This window comes from Gracilinanus agilis, chromosome 3 (assembly GCF_016433145.1).
Source record: "Gracilinanus agilis isolate LMUSP501 chromosome 3, AgileGrace, whole genome shotgun sequence".
Classification (NCBI taxonomy): domain Eukaryota; kingdom Metazoa; phylum Chordata; class Mammalia; order Didelphimorphia; family Didelphidae; genus Gracilinanus; species Gracilinanus agilis.
The window spans coordinates 425,324,636-425,341,148 of NC_058132.1; the positions used below are offsets into that span (position 1 = coordinate 425,324,636).

General features: G+C 36.8%; 1 protein-coding gene across 1 annotated transcript in view; it reads right to left on the bottom strand.

The window, feature by feature from the left end:
- The window catches only part of HSPA13 (heat shock protein family A (Hsp70) member 13), a 27,531-nt gene extending 11,538 nt beyond the window's left edge, over positions 1-15,993 (bottom strand). The window contains exons 1-4 of the mRNA XM_044669245.1: positions 15,969-15,993; positions 12,976-13,316; positions 7,965-8,178; positions 1,264-1,431 (exon numbers count right to left, since the gene is read on the bottom strand). Of these exons, the coding sequence (XP_044525180.1) occupies positions 1,264-1,431; positions 7,965-8,178; positions 12,976-13,316; positions 15,969-15,993 (748 nt within the window). The remainder of the gene's footprint in view (positions 1-1,263; positions 1,432-7,964; positions 8,179-12,975; positions 13,317-15,968) is intronic.
- Between the last annotated feature and the right edge of the window lie 520 nt (positions 15,994-16,513).

Sequence of the window (16,513 nt, forward strand, 5' to 3'; positions counted from 1 at the left end):
GCATGAATGAAGAAATAATAGTCAAAGAGAGAGCAGAGACAGGAAAGGGAAATGTCATGAAAAACCTAGTGAAGAGAGAATATCTAGGAGTATAGGGGTGGTTAACAATGTCAATTGCTGCAGAAGACAACAAAGATGAAGACCATTTAAACTGATAATTAGATCATTGCTAACTTTGGAAATGTGGTTTCAATTCAGTGATAGGCCAGAAACCAGAATGCAAAGTTTAGAAGAAGCTGGAAGGAGATGGAGAGGTACTAATTATAGATAACTTTTTCAAGGAATTTAGCTGAGGAGAGAAGAGATATAAGGCAATATCTGATAGGCATAATAGGATCAAGTGAAGATTTATTAAGGATAGGCGAAAAATGGGGGTACTTGTAGGCAGCAGGGAAGAAGCCAGTACATATGGATTAGAAGATTAGAAGATCTGAAGATTAGAGAGAGAACAAAGTTAGTAGTATGATAGTAATCCTGCTGAAGAAGGCAGAAGGGAATGGCGTCAAGAGGGATTTGGAAAGGAAAGGGGTATCTCTTCATCTGAAACTCAAAATAAATAGTGAGGAAAGATGTCTAAATGATATGGAATGAGGGTGGGAAAAGAAGCAGCTTTAGTTGCATAGCTGAAAGAGTAGAAGGAACTTGTGCAGAGATAGAAGGTCTAGAACTGCTGTTATGGAGAGGAACAGTGAATAGAACACTTGCTGTGCTTCAATAAGGACTCAGTTGAGATTAGATAATACAAATGTGTAGTGAAACCCTATCAAGGCTATTTCCTCCAGCTCCATTCAGTAGCATGTGCATAGGAATAAAGGTAGATGATGGGATTTGAGGCTTGGGGATAATCAACAAGATAGGAGGGCAAGAGATTCAAGAGTAGAGGAACTGTTCAAAATCAGTTTATCAAAGTAAGAAATCTATTGCTATTAATTTTTAAGTTCTCCCCTTTCATATATTTTGTTACATATGAAAATAATTCAACTATATGAATGAACTACATAACAGACTACTGTATTTTATGTAGTGTATTGTATGTACTGTACTGTGTTGTACATACTGTACTGTATGTACTGTATACCTTTGTGTCAGAGTAAAAAACAACTTAGAACTTTTACTGATATCCTTTAACTATAAACCTATACATGAAGATATAAATCATGCATATTATCAAAATAAAGACAAAAAATGTAAACAAACAAAAAAACAATGGATCTGTTCACTAGGCAGGCATTATGACTGTGAACCTTTATAATATTTTCTTACCTGCCATGGCTCGGGTTAAAAACATTCCTCCTTGTTTGTTGAGTAAGGAAACATCTAGTGTTCCACCACCCAAATCTATCACCAAGACATTAACAACATCTGCTTTGTGAAGTCCATAAGCCATAGCTGCAGCTGTGGGTTCATTAATTACTCTTAAGATTTTTAGTCCTGGAAGATGAAAAAGAAAAACTGTAAAGAGGAAGAAATCATTTCTAGATAAGAAAATCAAAGAAGACTTCACAGAAGAGGTTATAACATTTGAATTGAACCTTAAAGAACTTTTATGAGATAAACAAGGGAAAGTAGCCATTGGAGACTAGGGAACAAGATGGGCAATAGATCAATTAACATGTATTTATTAAGTGCCAACTATCTACTAGGTGCTGAGAATAAAAAGAATGAAATAATGCATATATTAAAAAACTTATTTTTGAATGAGCAAAGAAGCAGGACAGCATGGGATCTGTTTGGAGGGGTGGGAGTATATTGGTTTCTTTCCTGCTATCTACAAGTACTATCTTTTCTTTCCTAACTTTAATAAACTCTCACCTGATGCTATCAGCTATTATTACAGATAGATAGATACATAGATAGATACATAGACAGACAGATAGCTCTTCTTAGCTAATCTTGAAAAAGCTATGTATCAATTAGTGTCTCTCCTTCCCTTCTCCCAGTTCCTTCTAAACTCTCTAGTAGTCAGTAATTTGGTTGGAATAATATAATGAGGTAGAATTCGGTGAAAGAAGACTAAAGAGTTAAAATGGAGTCAGATGTAAGGGGCCCTAAATTCCAGTAATGGATTTGGTAGGGAACATGGGAAGGAAAGTCAGGAGAACAAGTATTTATTAAGTACCTACTATGTGCTAGGAACTTTGTTAAGTGCTTTTTGCCTCTGCATGAGATGACACAGCTGCCCTGGTCAAAGTCTCCAATACTGACAACACCTTCACTCATTCTCTTTGGCTCACTGATCGAAGTAGAGAAGTTGGAATAATCCTTGCTCCCCCCATTGCCTCTTCCAGGTTTCTCCCTATTCTTCCATCACTCAGTAACTTCTCTTCCTTTCAAGTTCATGTTATTCATATCTACCACCCAATCAAAATCCTGGTAATTATTAAGTTTGATACCTGGATTTCTATCCAGTTTGTCAACTTATTCACTTCCTGGGAACTACTCTTCTACCCCATGGCTCAGCTACACACAAAGATGTGTATACTCTAGATTTGCGATCATCCATCATCTCCTTATTTGATCATAATCTACTGACTTTTCACCTCTCCTTCTGCTTTCTATTACATAAACCTACTCTTCATCCACACTATGACCTCCAATCCCTTGATCACATAATTTTCTCAGTCCAGTAAGCCTACACTACTCTCTTTTCTTCCTCCCAATCTTCCTCCCTTGAAACTCTAGCTTCCTTATCATATCACTGATAATACCTAGTCAAGCTTTAGATCACTCCACCATTCATTTCCTTCACTCTTACATATGAGCTACTGAATGAAGGTATAGAGAAAATCACACAACCATTCTGACTGGATCCACTACAAATTAATGTTACATAATCATAAATGGGTCCTCACTATACTCCCTTTATCAACTCACTATCTCACTCTCCATAGGAGCTCTTTCAAACTTTTCCATCTTTCCTTCATGGCTCCCCCTTCTCCCCACTCTCAGCTGAGTACCTTGCCTTAATAGTTTGTAGAAAAAAAATTAAATTTACCATGAATTTTCTCTTCTCCCTTCTTCCTCATCCTCTATCACTCAGATGCCTTCTGCCACATTCTCCTCCTTTACCCTTGTCTCAAGTGGCCTAACTCCTAAATAAGGCTAACTAATCTACTTGTTCAAGTGGTCCTGTTATATATCCCATTTCCTCCTAAAGACTGTGACTCCCCCCACACACACTGCCACCAAATACACTCTTTCACTCATTTTCAATCTCTCCCTGACTAGTGGATCATTTCTTACTGCAGACAAACATGCTCATGTCTCCCCCATCTTGAAAAAACCCTCACTTGATCCTTACATCTCTGCTAACTATGGTCCTATATCCCTTCTATTCTTTGTAGCTAAACTCCTCAAAAAGGCTGTCTATAATAGGTGCCTTCACTTTCTATCTCTTCTTAATCTCTCTGGACTCTGATTTTATCATTTCACCAAAACTATTCTTTCCAAAATTACTAATAATCTCTTAAATTACCACATCCAATAATCCTTTAATTCTCATTCTCTTTGACCTCTTGGTAGGTAGCCTTTGACACTGTTAATCACTCTTTCCTTTTTGATATTCTTTTCACAATAAATTTTCAAAACACCATTTTCTTCTGGTTCTCTTCCTATCTGTTTGATCACTCTTCCATTTCCTTTGCTGGATACCTTTCCAGAACACATCCTCTCTAACTCTAGGTATCTCTGAAGGTTCTGTCCTGGGCCCTCTTCCATAGTCCCTCTATACTACTTTATTTGGTGATCTCATCAACTCCCATGGATTTAATTACTATCTCTATGCTGATGATTCTCAAATCTACCTATTCAAAATCTCTCTGCTGACTTCCAATCTCACATCTTCAACTGTTTTTCAAATATCTTGAACTAGATGTCCAGTAAACATCTTAAACACCCTATGTCCAAAACCTTCCCCCTATCCTCCTTAATTACTTTAGAGAGCAACACCATCCTCATAGTCTCTTAGGCTTATAATCTAGGTGTCATCCTGAATTCCTCACTAACTCTATGGCTTCATATCAAACTGTTGCCAAGGCCTTAGGACTTCAACTTTACAACATCTTTTGAATATACCTCCTTCTCCTCTTTAACACTGCCACCACTTTAGTGAAAACCCTCTTCTCCTCACACCTGGATTATTGTAATAGTTGCCTCCTGGTGGGTTTGCCTGCCTTAAGTTTCTCCCCACTCTAATCCATTCTTCATTAAACCACTAATTTTCCTAAAAGATAGGTTCAGTCATATCACCCCTCTCCCTCTAGTTCCCCCAATTCAATAGATACCAGTGGCTTAGCCCTTTATAACTTAGCTCCCTCCCACCTTCCTAATCTTATATTTTACTTCCTGATACATATTCTTCAATTCAGTGACTCTGGCCTCCTGGCTATTCTATGAATAAGAAATTCCATCTCCAAGGCATTCTCACTACCTGTCCCCATGCCTAGCCATGCTCTCTTTTCTTGACTGACTACAGACTTCCTCGACTTCAAATCCCAGCTAAAATCTTACCTTCTACATGAAGCGTTTCCCAGTTCCTCTTAATTCAAGTGCCTTCCCCCTGTCAATTCTTTCCTATTTATCCTGTATTTATATATTTGTTTGCATGTTGTCTCCTCCAAGTTGGGGACTGTCTTTTGCCTCTTTTTTTTTTTATCTCTAGCTCTTAGCACAGTACCTGGCACAAAATAAATAAATAAAATGCTTATTGGCTAAATGATCTTACTTGTTCCTCACAACAACTCTGTGAGGTAGGTGCTGTTATTATTCCCATTTTAATAGTTGAGGAAACTGAGGTAGACAGGAATTAAATGACTTGCCTAGGCACAGAGGTAGTAAGTATCTGAGGAAGGATTTGAATTCATCTTCCTGACCCTAGGTGCAGCACTCTGTCCCCTGCACCACCTAGATGCCTTTAGAGTTGAAAAGTTATTAAAAGTTTTTGAGAACTGAAGTGATGTCTCACACACATGGACACATGGAAGGAGAACAATGTATCAGAGGTGTGCAAGACAGATTAGGAAAAGGCAAGACTATCTGGGGGAGGTCTATGGCAAAGCACTTTCAACATCCAGAAGAAGTTAATGAAGGCCCAAACTAATGTTGTGGCTGTGGGAATGATAAGGTGGAGAAAGATAGTAGGGATGTTGCATAGGAAGGATACACAGAATTTGAAGTAGAGAATCTCAAGAGTTAGAAAAGAGCCTCAGAACTCAAACAACTTGTGGCTAAATAGGAATCCCTTCCATAATGGCCAGCCATCACTTTAAGAACTCTAAGGAAAGAGAATCTACATCTCCCATTTGGCAACTAGATTTCTGGAATAAAGGAGAAAAAGGAGTAAAAGATGACACAAAGATTATGGCCATGGAAATACCACTGATGGAGATTATGGATAGAAAGGAGATTCTAGGATAAAATAAATTATTCAATTTTCAACATCTCTGGCTCCGTGTACTAGAGACAAAGCATTTAAATCAGGCAGCCAAACTCCCTAGAGTGGCCTAAACCAGACTAAAATGTAAATAGGAAATATTTGACAAAACAAATACTAGGTAATATAGATAATAATATTCATTAGTGTTTTTCTAAGCTAATACACAGCCCTTGTAGTAGGAGGATGAAGGGAGATGGAGGAAGGAAGAGAAGGAGGGAAGTAGTTTAGGGAGGGAGAGAAAATGAGAATACAAGGAAGATAAAGCTTACCCAAAAAAAAGGGAAATTTAAGTAAGAATTATAGGTTCAAGTAACAAACTTTTATAAATCAAAAAAATCCAAAAGGTCATAAAAATATTAGGAAATGCCAATAAGTCAAATGGAGTTAAATTTTTAAAGTGACTAACATGTTCAAAGATATATATATATATATATNGAGACAAAGCATTTAAATCAGGCAGCCAAACTCCCTAGAGTGGCCTAAACCAGACTAAAATGTAAATAGGAAATATTTGACAAAACAAATACTAGGTAATATAGATAATAATATTCATTAGTGTTTTTCTAAGCTAATACACAGCCCTTGTAGTAGGAGGATGAAGGGAGATGGAGGAAGGAAGAGAAGGAGGGAAGTAGTTTAGGGAGGGAGAGAAAATGAGAATACAAGGAAGATAAAGCTTACCCAAAAAAAAGGGAAATTTAAGTAAGAATTATAGGTTCAAGTAACAAACTTTTATAAATCAAAAAAATCCAAAAGGTCATAAAAATATTAGGAAATGCCAATAAGTCAAATGGAGTTAAATTTTTAAAGTGACTAACATGTTCAAAGATATATATATATATATATATCTGAAAATCATCCTTTAAAGTAATATGAAAACAATCACACCAAGAACATCAACGTCATTTAAGAATTTCTTGGATATCAGTGAGGCATTGTTCCCCTACCAGCCTTGGGTCTATTTGGTTTATTTTTGTTTTTAATTTTTTTATTTTAATAACAAATTTCCACATAGGTTTTCCAAAGTTATATGATTCATACTGTCTCCTTCCCTTCTTCCCTGCCTCCTCCTGGAGCTGATAAGCAATCGAATCTGGGTTTTATATATATATATATGTTATCATGAAAAACACATTTCCAAATTATTCATTTTGTAAGAGGATAATCTTATAGATCCCAAATCCCAAAACATATAACCAAATAAACAAGTGGTAAGTCATATATTTTCATCTGCATTTCTATCCCAATAGTTCTTTCCATGGAGGTGGATCCTCCGAATTGTCCTAGATCACTGTATTCCTGTTAGCAGTCTATCACATTTAATCGTTCCACAATATTGCAGTTACAGTGTATAATGATCCCCTGATTCTGCTTATTTGACTATGAATCAGTTCACATAGGTCTTTCCAGCTCTTTCTGAAATCATCCTGTTCATCATTCCTTATAGTACTATAATAGTATTCCATTACCATCACATATCACAATTTCTTCAGACATTCTCCAAGTTAAGCTTTCTTCTGTAAGTTTAAATTGTGCTCATAAAAAAGGTCTATTTTTTTTTTTTGCATTATCAGTTTGTCTTTTTTGTGGAAACAGTTTCAGTTGTAATGGATTGGGATAAAAGCAAAGAAATTTTGTATATCAAATTTGTGAAACACATAATACTGATAGGGAATACTTAATATGAGAGACAGTAGAGCTGGGGATTCAAAAAAGATAAGCTAGAATGTAGGTATGATAAAATATCATGAAATTTCAGACATAAATATAAAGTCATATGGTTGAGTTAAAAAACACTCACAAGTACATGATGGGAGAATAATGGCTATATAGCATTTTTTCCTTTATAAATATGGGGTTTCTTAGTAGGCTATAAGCCCAATGTGAAGCAATAATGCTATATTCAATTCATTAAAAATTTCATAAGGTACTATGGATAATTAACTACATATAAGAGTAAGGACAAAAAAGTCAAAATGAAAATTGTCTCTAGTCTTAAAGTCACATTTTACTGAGGGATTACAATAAATAAATAAATGCATGACATTATGTGGAGTGAGAGAACACTAACTATTCTTATTTTTATTTTTATTTTTATTTTTAAAGTTTAGGCTAGTTCTATTTGGTCCAGAGGACAGAACTAAAAATCATGAGAAGAAACTGATAAGGAGGTTTATACTGGTTGTAATGAAAAATTCCCAAACCATTATATCAATCCTATATTCCTTTGCAGTATGTTTTATCAACATTATTAACTGATTATAAACAAAAGACAAATTTCCACCTTCAGAATTCCAATGATTATTTTGATTTGGCTCTTCCTCTTCTGCAGCTCTTTTATCTTCAGCCCTCAATATGATTGCAAAATCAGGGATAGTGAGTTCATTTTCCCTACACCACTTGCCAGTTATGTTGTACAAAGGACTCTCAGGTATAAATTGAACTAGAGGATCTCTGAGTAATTGTAAGGTACATAATACACTTGACAAGGAAACAAAATCTTTATGAAGAAACACAACTAAAATATTACCTGCAAGATTAGCAGCCTGAACGGTACAATTTCTCTGCCTTAGATTAAATTCTGCCGGCACAGAAATAACAGCATTGGATACTGGCATCCCAAAATAGTCTTCTGCCATTTTCTTTAGCTTTAAAAGCAGTCGGGAGCCAATATATTCTGGAGAAACAGTGATGGTTCCATTGCTTATCACAGAAAATTCAGCTGTTCCATTGTTGTTTAAGACCTGTGAATATATGTCACAAGCCACTAAGAAGAAATTGAGGCATTATTAAACAAAAAAGGAACTGTGCAAAACTGCTTAGCTTTATGTCATATACTCAATTAAATTCTTGAACAGAGAAATAGAGATTTCAAGCCGGAAAGGGCCTCATAAACCATCGAGTTCAAGCTCCTTGTTTTAATATGAAGAAAGCAAAAAAGTAAATGTCTGAAGAAAAATCGGAACTCAAGTCTTACTGATTCAAAATCCAGTATAGCATCTACTATGCCATCTAGTTGCCTAATTAGATGTTAAATTAACAAGACATTTCATTCTCTGACAAAATCAGACGACATAAACAAAATTCATATAAAATAGAAGCATCTGACTGTCTAGTAACCTGGTCATGTTTTCATTAGCTTCTTAACATACATACATCAAGAACATTACTCCATATTCATAGAAACATTTCCTTCCCCCATTATGTTCTCATGTAAGCAGCAAATAACACTTATTTGCATCCTTGGTGCCATAGTGGCTTACCATAAAAGATTTTATGTGAGTTCTTTACTCCTGCTCTCATGGAGTATACAGATTCTGACATTTGAATATCTGAATCAACAATGTGGCAGCTTTACCAGGGAACAAATATTCTAGGGACAGCAGACTCTACTTAATGTCCACTTTGATTGGTAAAGCAATCATAGCACTTCATAGAAAAGTCCATCACAATGACAATCCTATCCAAGTATATTTTCTTTATATAAAAGGATTCAGTTCTTTGAAATTACCAAAAGCTTTTATAAATACCAAAGTATTTTACAGCATATATGTGTAATTTAATTTGGATAGGTAACTCCCATTCATAATTTCATAAAAATTTATTTTATTAATGAAGCTTAGCAACTCATCTATAATTTAGAAGATTCATTGGTTGCCTAAGAGGATGTTTGAGTGACTTGGCCATTGGCCAATCTGTATCAGAGGCCAGACTTGAATCCAGGTCTTCCTGACTCCAAGGCTGTCACTATACTGTGCTAAGTAGGCATGACATTATCCTTAAATAATAAATTCAAGCAAGAGGTGCCAAAGTCTAGAAGCAGGCTACTCTGTGCTTATGCCAAATTATTTTACATGTCTATGCTGTCAGTATACATATCTGTCACTAGACAGTCCAAAGAATCTTCATACTGGACCATACTAATTTTAAAAATTTTAAAAAAAACAAAACAATCCAAAGATTTTTAACCACTCTTGCCTACAAAAATAATGACTAGAATGTTCAACCAGGTTCTAGTATTAAATATATATATTTAAATCGAGCCAGTTGTTATCCATGGCCAAAGAAGGAACTGTTGGAATCTGATTACAGACCAAATCGTGCCATCCTTCACTTTATTTTTTTCAAGAATTTTTTATTGTATATGATATGTGTCTTCTGTCACAACACAGGGAATATGGAAATACATATCACATGAAAGCAAAAATATAACCTATATCAGACAATTTATAGCCAGGGCAGGGGGTAAAGGCGAAGAAGGAGGTTGGGAGAGAATCTGAATTGAAAAATGTCAGAAAACAATTGCCAACAATTGTTTTGATATGTAACTGAAAAATAAAAAAATTTTAACTAAAAAAAATCAACCTATTATTTGTTGTGGTGTACTAATAGCAAAGATAACATATTAAGAAGTAATTCCCATTTTGCATTTTATTTAGCAATGATTTTTAAGCTCATCTTCTAAGGTTGTTAAAATGAAAATTTTATATACTTTTATATCCTCAAATTTAATATCCTTTTATTTCTCTTGCCAAATTTATAGCTAAGGCAATATTTAAGTAGCTTAAAACAGATGAGATAACACCAAGATAGCTCAAAAAATTAAATGTTCTCTTAATAATATTTACCTTTTTTGATAATTCTACCTTTTTCTGTAAACTTGAGGAAAGAATTTTATAAAGGTTAATTAGTAGTTCTACGGTAAAGTAGTAAAGAAAGAACATCTAGGAGTTAAGTGCCATGGCTTCAAACCTAGCATCTTAATTGTTTTAGATATAATAAAAAAAGGAATAATTTTTAAAAACCTAGTAATTCTAACACTGTAAATGGAAAGAACAAGGAAAAAAAATCCTAAAACCAAATGTTGTAATTAGTGACCAAGCTTGTCCCCAAAGAAGAAATGAGAAAATGCCCCTCATTTCCTTCCTTCCAGAAGTAACGGACTAAGAGTGCAGACATCTCAACACACTTTCTCATGTCCAGTGAATTATTTCTATCTCAACAGTATCATTCATATAGCTCAAGTTCTTATCACCTTATGTCAGGCAAGTTGAACCATTATCTTGATCACTGTGTCCCTTTGGATCCTGACAGAGACAGCTCAGGCTCCTGAATCCAACTGCTTTTGGAACAGCAGTGCTTTCAGTTCACTGACTTAAAGCCATTTATCCTGGGAAACAAATCTTATGGAGATTCAGCCTGGCAACTGTTTCTACAGGTGATACAAGAAATAACATTCTTGTCACCAAAGTCCTTGGCACTTGTCAAGTGGTTCAACATTAGAACATGAAATGATTTTATCAGCAGAAATAACATTAAAGAAGAGGCATTACCATCTTTGCCACTATATCCCGATGATCATGGGATCTTTCTTTCCGACATACAGCTGAAAACTTCCATAAGTGTTTTCTACCCATTTAGAAAGTAAGTCCCTTGAGGAGAGGGACTGTCTCTTTTTTTTTTTTTTTTTTTTGGTTTCATTATCACTTAATAAGTGCTTTGTACATAGTGAGTGTTTAATAAATGATTCATTTATTAATTCATCCATTTAATAAATTCTAGTGCTTAGTAATTTTGATACCTCCAGAATCTACTAAAAAAATCTTCTTTTTGGCTTTTAAAGCCCTTCATAACCTAGTCTCTTTCTACTTTTCCATTCTTACTCTCCTCCATGTACTCTAAAACAAGAGTGACACTGGCCTTCCTGCTGTTCTTCACACAAAATACTCTTATTTTCCAACTCTATGCATTTTAACTGGCTGTCCCACAAGGCTGGAATGGGAATGTTCTTCCCTCCTGTTGTCTCTCTTGTACCTCAAAGAGCTCCCTACTCTTGAGCTCCTAGAGAGTAGCACAGTTCATAGTATACTGAAAGTAATTAACAAATGCTTATTAACTTTATTCTCACTTGGACTCTTACAATAGCCTCCTATTTAGTTTCTCTATCTGATGACTCTACTCCAATCTATCCTCCAGTCAGCTGTCAGTTTTTTCCAAATGACCAAATTTGACCACATCAAACCTTATTTAAAACTCCAGTGACCTCCTATTACTTCTAGAATCAAATATGAAATCCTGTCCAACATTTTAAGTTTTTCTTTACATGGTCCCTTCCTATATTTTTATATGTTACTCCCTTGTAACCTCTGTAGTTCAAGCATACAACAGTATGGCATTCCATCTTCTACCTCCATGGCTTTCTGCCTGCTTGGAATGCTCTCCCTCCTCCCTTTTATCATTTAGAATCATTGGTTTGCATCAAAACTCAAGTCAAGAGCCACCTTTTACATGAAACTTTTCCTAATCTTTCCCAGCAGTTAGTTCCCTCTATCCTCAAACTATTTTTTTATTCTTTTTTGTATATATTATATATATAGTTATATATGTACATTTGTTTCTTGGACATAGGAACTGTTTCATTTTTATCCAGTATCCCTAGTGAATCTCAGATCTGCTACCCCTAGTTTCTCTTCTAAACTCCCAACCTAATTCAAAAATTACCTATTGGGGCAGCTGGGTAGCTCAGTGGAGTGAGAGTCAGGCCTAGAGACAAGAGGTCCTAGGTTCAAACCTGGCCTCAGCCACTTCCCAGCTGTGTGACCCTGGGCAAGTCACTTGACCCCCATTGCCCACCCTTACCAATCTTCCACCTACGAGACAATACACCGAAGTACAAGGGTTTAAAAAAGAAAATTACCCATTGGAAATTTCCAACTGGATGTCCATTAGGCATTTAAAATTCAACATTCAAGACCAAATTCATTGCCTCTCTCCTTAAGAGCCATTTGTCTTTGGTCTCAATTCCTATTGAAGGCACTACCAGTTACTCAGGTTCACATTTTCAGAGTTATCCTCGACTCCTTACTCTCACTCATAACAGATATTCAATTAGTCACAAAACTTTTTTGTATCTATCTTCACATGACTTGCATTCATCTCTTTTTTTCCACTCACATGGTCACTACTTTGGTTCATCTATCATTTTTCACCTGAACTATTATAATAGCTTCCTAATTGATCTCCTTGCCTCACTCCAATTCATCCACCATTCAGAAAACAAAAGTTTCCCTAAAGTACAAGGTCTTTCCCCTAACTGTAACCCCCTATTCAATACACTTCACTGGCTCTCTACTGCTCAAAGATCATATATAAACCCGTTTATTCTCAACATGGCCCTAACCTAACTTTCCCACTTTACTACACATTACTCCCTTTCAAATGCCCTATGGTTCAGTCAAGCTGGCCTTCTAACTGTTTCTTATGCATGGCACCCTTTATCCTATTTCCCTGACTTCGAACTAGTTGTTCCTAATACCTAGTACTATATGCACAAATGCACATGTTCCCCATTACCTAGAGTAGGGTCTAGAGTTTAAGGTTATTCATAAATCAACTGATTACATTATGAGAACCAGTAAGATACATGCACACACAAATTTATAATCACACAAGTTCTTTATCTCAGAAGCAAGAGGAAAAATACAATTTACTGAATAGTCTCTTTTTAAAATTTAATTTACTTTTTTGAGATAATTTCTTACCTTAAATGGATATCTACTAATTTCAGTCTCCAGCTCTTCCTGGGTGAAAATTTTTCCTATGAATCGTTTGGCATCATATATTGTGTTCTGTGGATTTGAATCTGCCAGTTCCAATCCATCATATCCTACATGAATGTCAGTTTCAGTAAAAGATACCATGCTGGGTATGCTATTATGACCACTTTCATCTGGAATGACCTTCACCTTTCCTGTGCCTGGAAGAAATGCCCCAACAGAACAGTAGGTGGTACCGAGGTCAATGCCAATCACTTTCGGGGTGGGCAAAGGCAAATACTGCTGTGCCAAATAGCCAGCCAAAAGAAGAGTTAGGACAGCTGAACCTGAAATAATTAAAATACGTAATTTAAGCAAATTGTAATACAATCCTATAATGTACTAAAAGTTCATTAGTACCTTAAGCTCTGTGAAGATGGGATTAACTCTCCCCTCCTTACTTTTAAATTTAATCACCAGAAGAGAAAAGTGAGGGAGGTTCACAAACTACTTACTAAAGGAGTTTACACCTCCATAAGCCACTGACTGCCCCATGGGCAGTCCTAAGCAAAGTTATAGTCTGCAATTGGTCCCTGTAAAGTGGAGGAAGACACAGGAAGTGATGAAAAGAAGGGTCTTTAAAAGTGGCTGCAATTTCCTGTGAGTAGTCTTCAAGCTCTTTCAAAGGTGTAGAGGCCCATCTTCTTCAGTGTGGACCTGGGACTCTAGAATTTGGTAAGACTGCTCTTGGATCCTCTCTCCTTGGACTTTGGATTGGTGAGTGGAAAAAGCTGACCTCCCTTTCCTGACTTCCAGAGACATTAATACCAGATAGGTCTCCCTCTCGGAGAAGGCCTCGTGGGTAAAACCCTTGCTTAATTTACCTCTGGGCCCTCTGGCTGGCACTTCTGCAGCCCTGCTGAGCCAGGGGTAAGAGCAAATATTTAGGGTGATAAGTCGGGACTTCTCACTTTGCCCTCTTTTACATTTTTCTACCTTGCTCTTTCCCTCCATTTTGTAAATAAAGCTGGTGAAAAGTCATTTTTGACCTGAGTTATAATTTCGGCAACCACATTCTCTCGTATTTTAGTCAAACTGTTAATTTTAACCTTATAGATCCTAAAATGAAGACCACTTACAACAAGTGTTTTTAAAATTCACTGGATCTGGATGAATGCTAAAATCACAAATTCTCAACACTTGTTTTCTTACACATCTATTTATGTCATTTATTCAATAAGCATTTATTAAATATCTACTGTCCACACTAAATTTGATTTGAGTGATATGAGGGTTAAAAGGTCACAATCCCTATCCCCCCAAAATTCATAAGCTAGAGTGTTAAGATGATTCATGTGGCATTTACAATTCACAGTTCCAAGGCAACCTGTTCCAAGAAACATTGTGTCATATGAACATTAAATGCTGAAGAAGCTACTTTGTACATTAAAGCAACAAAAAAAAAAAAAAATTAAAGTCTTGTGTTGCACTGAAAGGCATCCTTCCACAATTGTCCTGATCAGACTACATTTGGAATGATTTGTTCCATTCTGGGTCCAAAAGTTCTGAAGGATATTGATAAGCAAGAAAATGTCTAGAAGCAGGCATCCAAAATGGTTAGGGCTAAGATAATGTCAAAGAAGGATAGGCTTAAGGAATTAGGGACGTTTAACCTGAACAAACTCAGTAACAACTCAGTAGGGATATGATATCTATCAAGTTTTTAAAAGGATACTATGTGGACGAGAAACCCCAGAATGATGAATTAGAAGCAATAGTGGAAGGTAGTAAAATCCCCTCCATCTTTGTCCAAGTTCTAGATGAACACACTTGTAGTAGTGATTCTTTTTCAGTTATGAGTTAAATTAAATAAGCAACAAGGTTTTTTCCGACTCTGAAATTCTGTGGCTCTTACTTTGAAAACAGGAGTATCTACTTGTGCTCAATTCACTCTCTACCTAAATAATCAGGTAATTAACAATGTGTTCTATGACCAACTCACAGATTTCATGCCACTTGCTAATCATTTATGCCTTCCCTCCTTTGAGTCAAATTTCAGACACATTTCATCATCTTTAAAGCTGGCAATATTAATTCCTACCTAAGAGCCAAAGAAATGTCATTCATTGGATCCTGGAGAGCATTGATTCAGTCTTCATTAAGTCTACAGTGTCTTGGATAAAGAAGATGCTTTACAAATCTTTTCAGATTTACAGTACTTCAACAATCCAAGAGGCCCAAAACATGAAATGTGATGTTCTTCCTTTGATCTACAACTCTCAAATCAGAATCTTCACAGCTATCAATTCACAGCAATATCCTTTTAGATAAACCTGTAACTTTGTTGGCATATCAAAGTTGCTCTGTGGTTTATAGTCCTCAGAATTTCTTTAGTCTCACAACTTGACACAAGTCAGAGGCAGGCTGTTTGACACCAGGTGACGTGCTGCCCTTCCCTTGCCATTCTTTCAAGGTCATTTCCAATAAGGGAGCCTTTCTTGATGATTCTTGAAGAAGAGAATATCGTCCCTCAGGATTCATAGAGCACTTTGTTTCGTAATTTCTTCCACTCTTAACATATGGCAGCACAGGGATCTCCAATTAGACTGTTCCGGCTCCTCCGGGACAGGGGCTAGTTCTTGGCTAAAACTGGCATCTCTCCTAGCAGCAAACACAAGTGCTCCGATCACGGAAGATGCTAAATGTTCATCCCTCCCTCTATCTGGGCAAAGTCTAGGACTTGCAGTTTTCAGCGCAGACATAAGCTGCATCTGGTAACTAGTTGACACCGTCACCACCCACTTCTTGCCCTTCCAGGGTCAGAAGTGCCTCCTCTCCAGATGATCAGGTAGTGTCTCCTCCCCTCCTCCATCAACATTCCCGTCGCCCATCCCCCGGCGCCTGATGGCTGGACACTCGGCTACAGCCACCACAGTCCCAACAGAACCCGATTATCCCCATTCCTCCCCAAAACGGGGACCCAGGTTGGGGTCACTCACCTAGAATTGTTATTTCCCCAGCCATGGTTACGAGGCTGCCGGGGCTGCCAGAAGATGACTGTATCTTAGCACAAACTGCAACGTCACTTAAGGAGGGCCCACCCGCTGGCAACGCGATTCTCTCTGGGAAATGTAGGCAGTTCTTGCCCCTCCCCCTATACTCAGCGAAGTCCAGATAGGAAGTGCCAGGGGAATGGGAACTACATATCCCGTCAGAAGGCAACGCGGAAGGACCAGATACTATGGCTTCACCCACAGCCAATGAGGCTATAAGCAATATACCGTGTCCCTTACCCGAAAAAAATCAGCTGTTAAAGTTGGTAGTATTTTGTTGTTGTCTTGTTTTTAATACAGAAAACAAATTTCGGGAGATGTATTTCCTCTAGTCCATTCCTCCTATTTAGCCTGTGCGGGCGAGCCAGGAGCTGAAGGGTGCTGGGGTGCGCAAGGACACAAAAACTTATTTACACAGACTGCTGTTTTGCGCACAGGAATATATATATGTATATGTATATGTATATGTATATGTATATGTATATGTATAT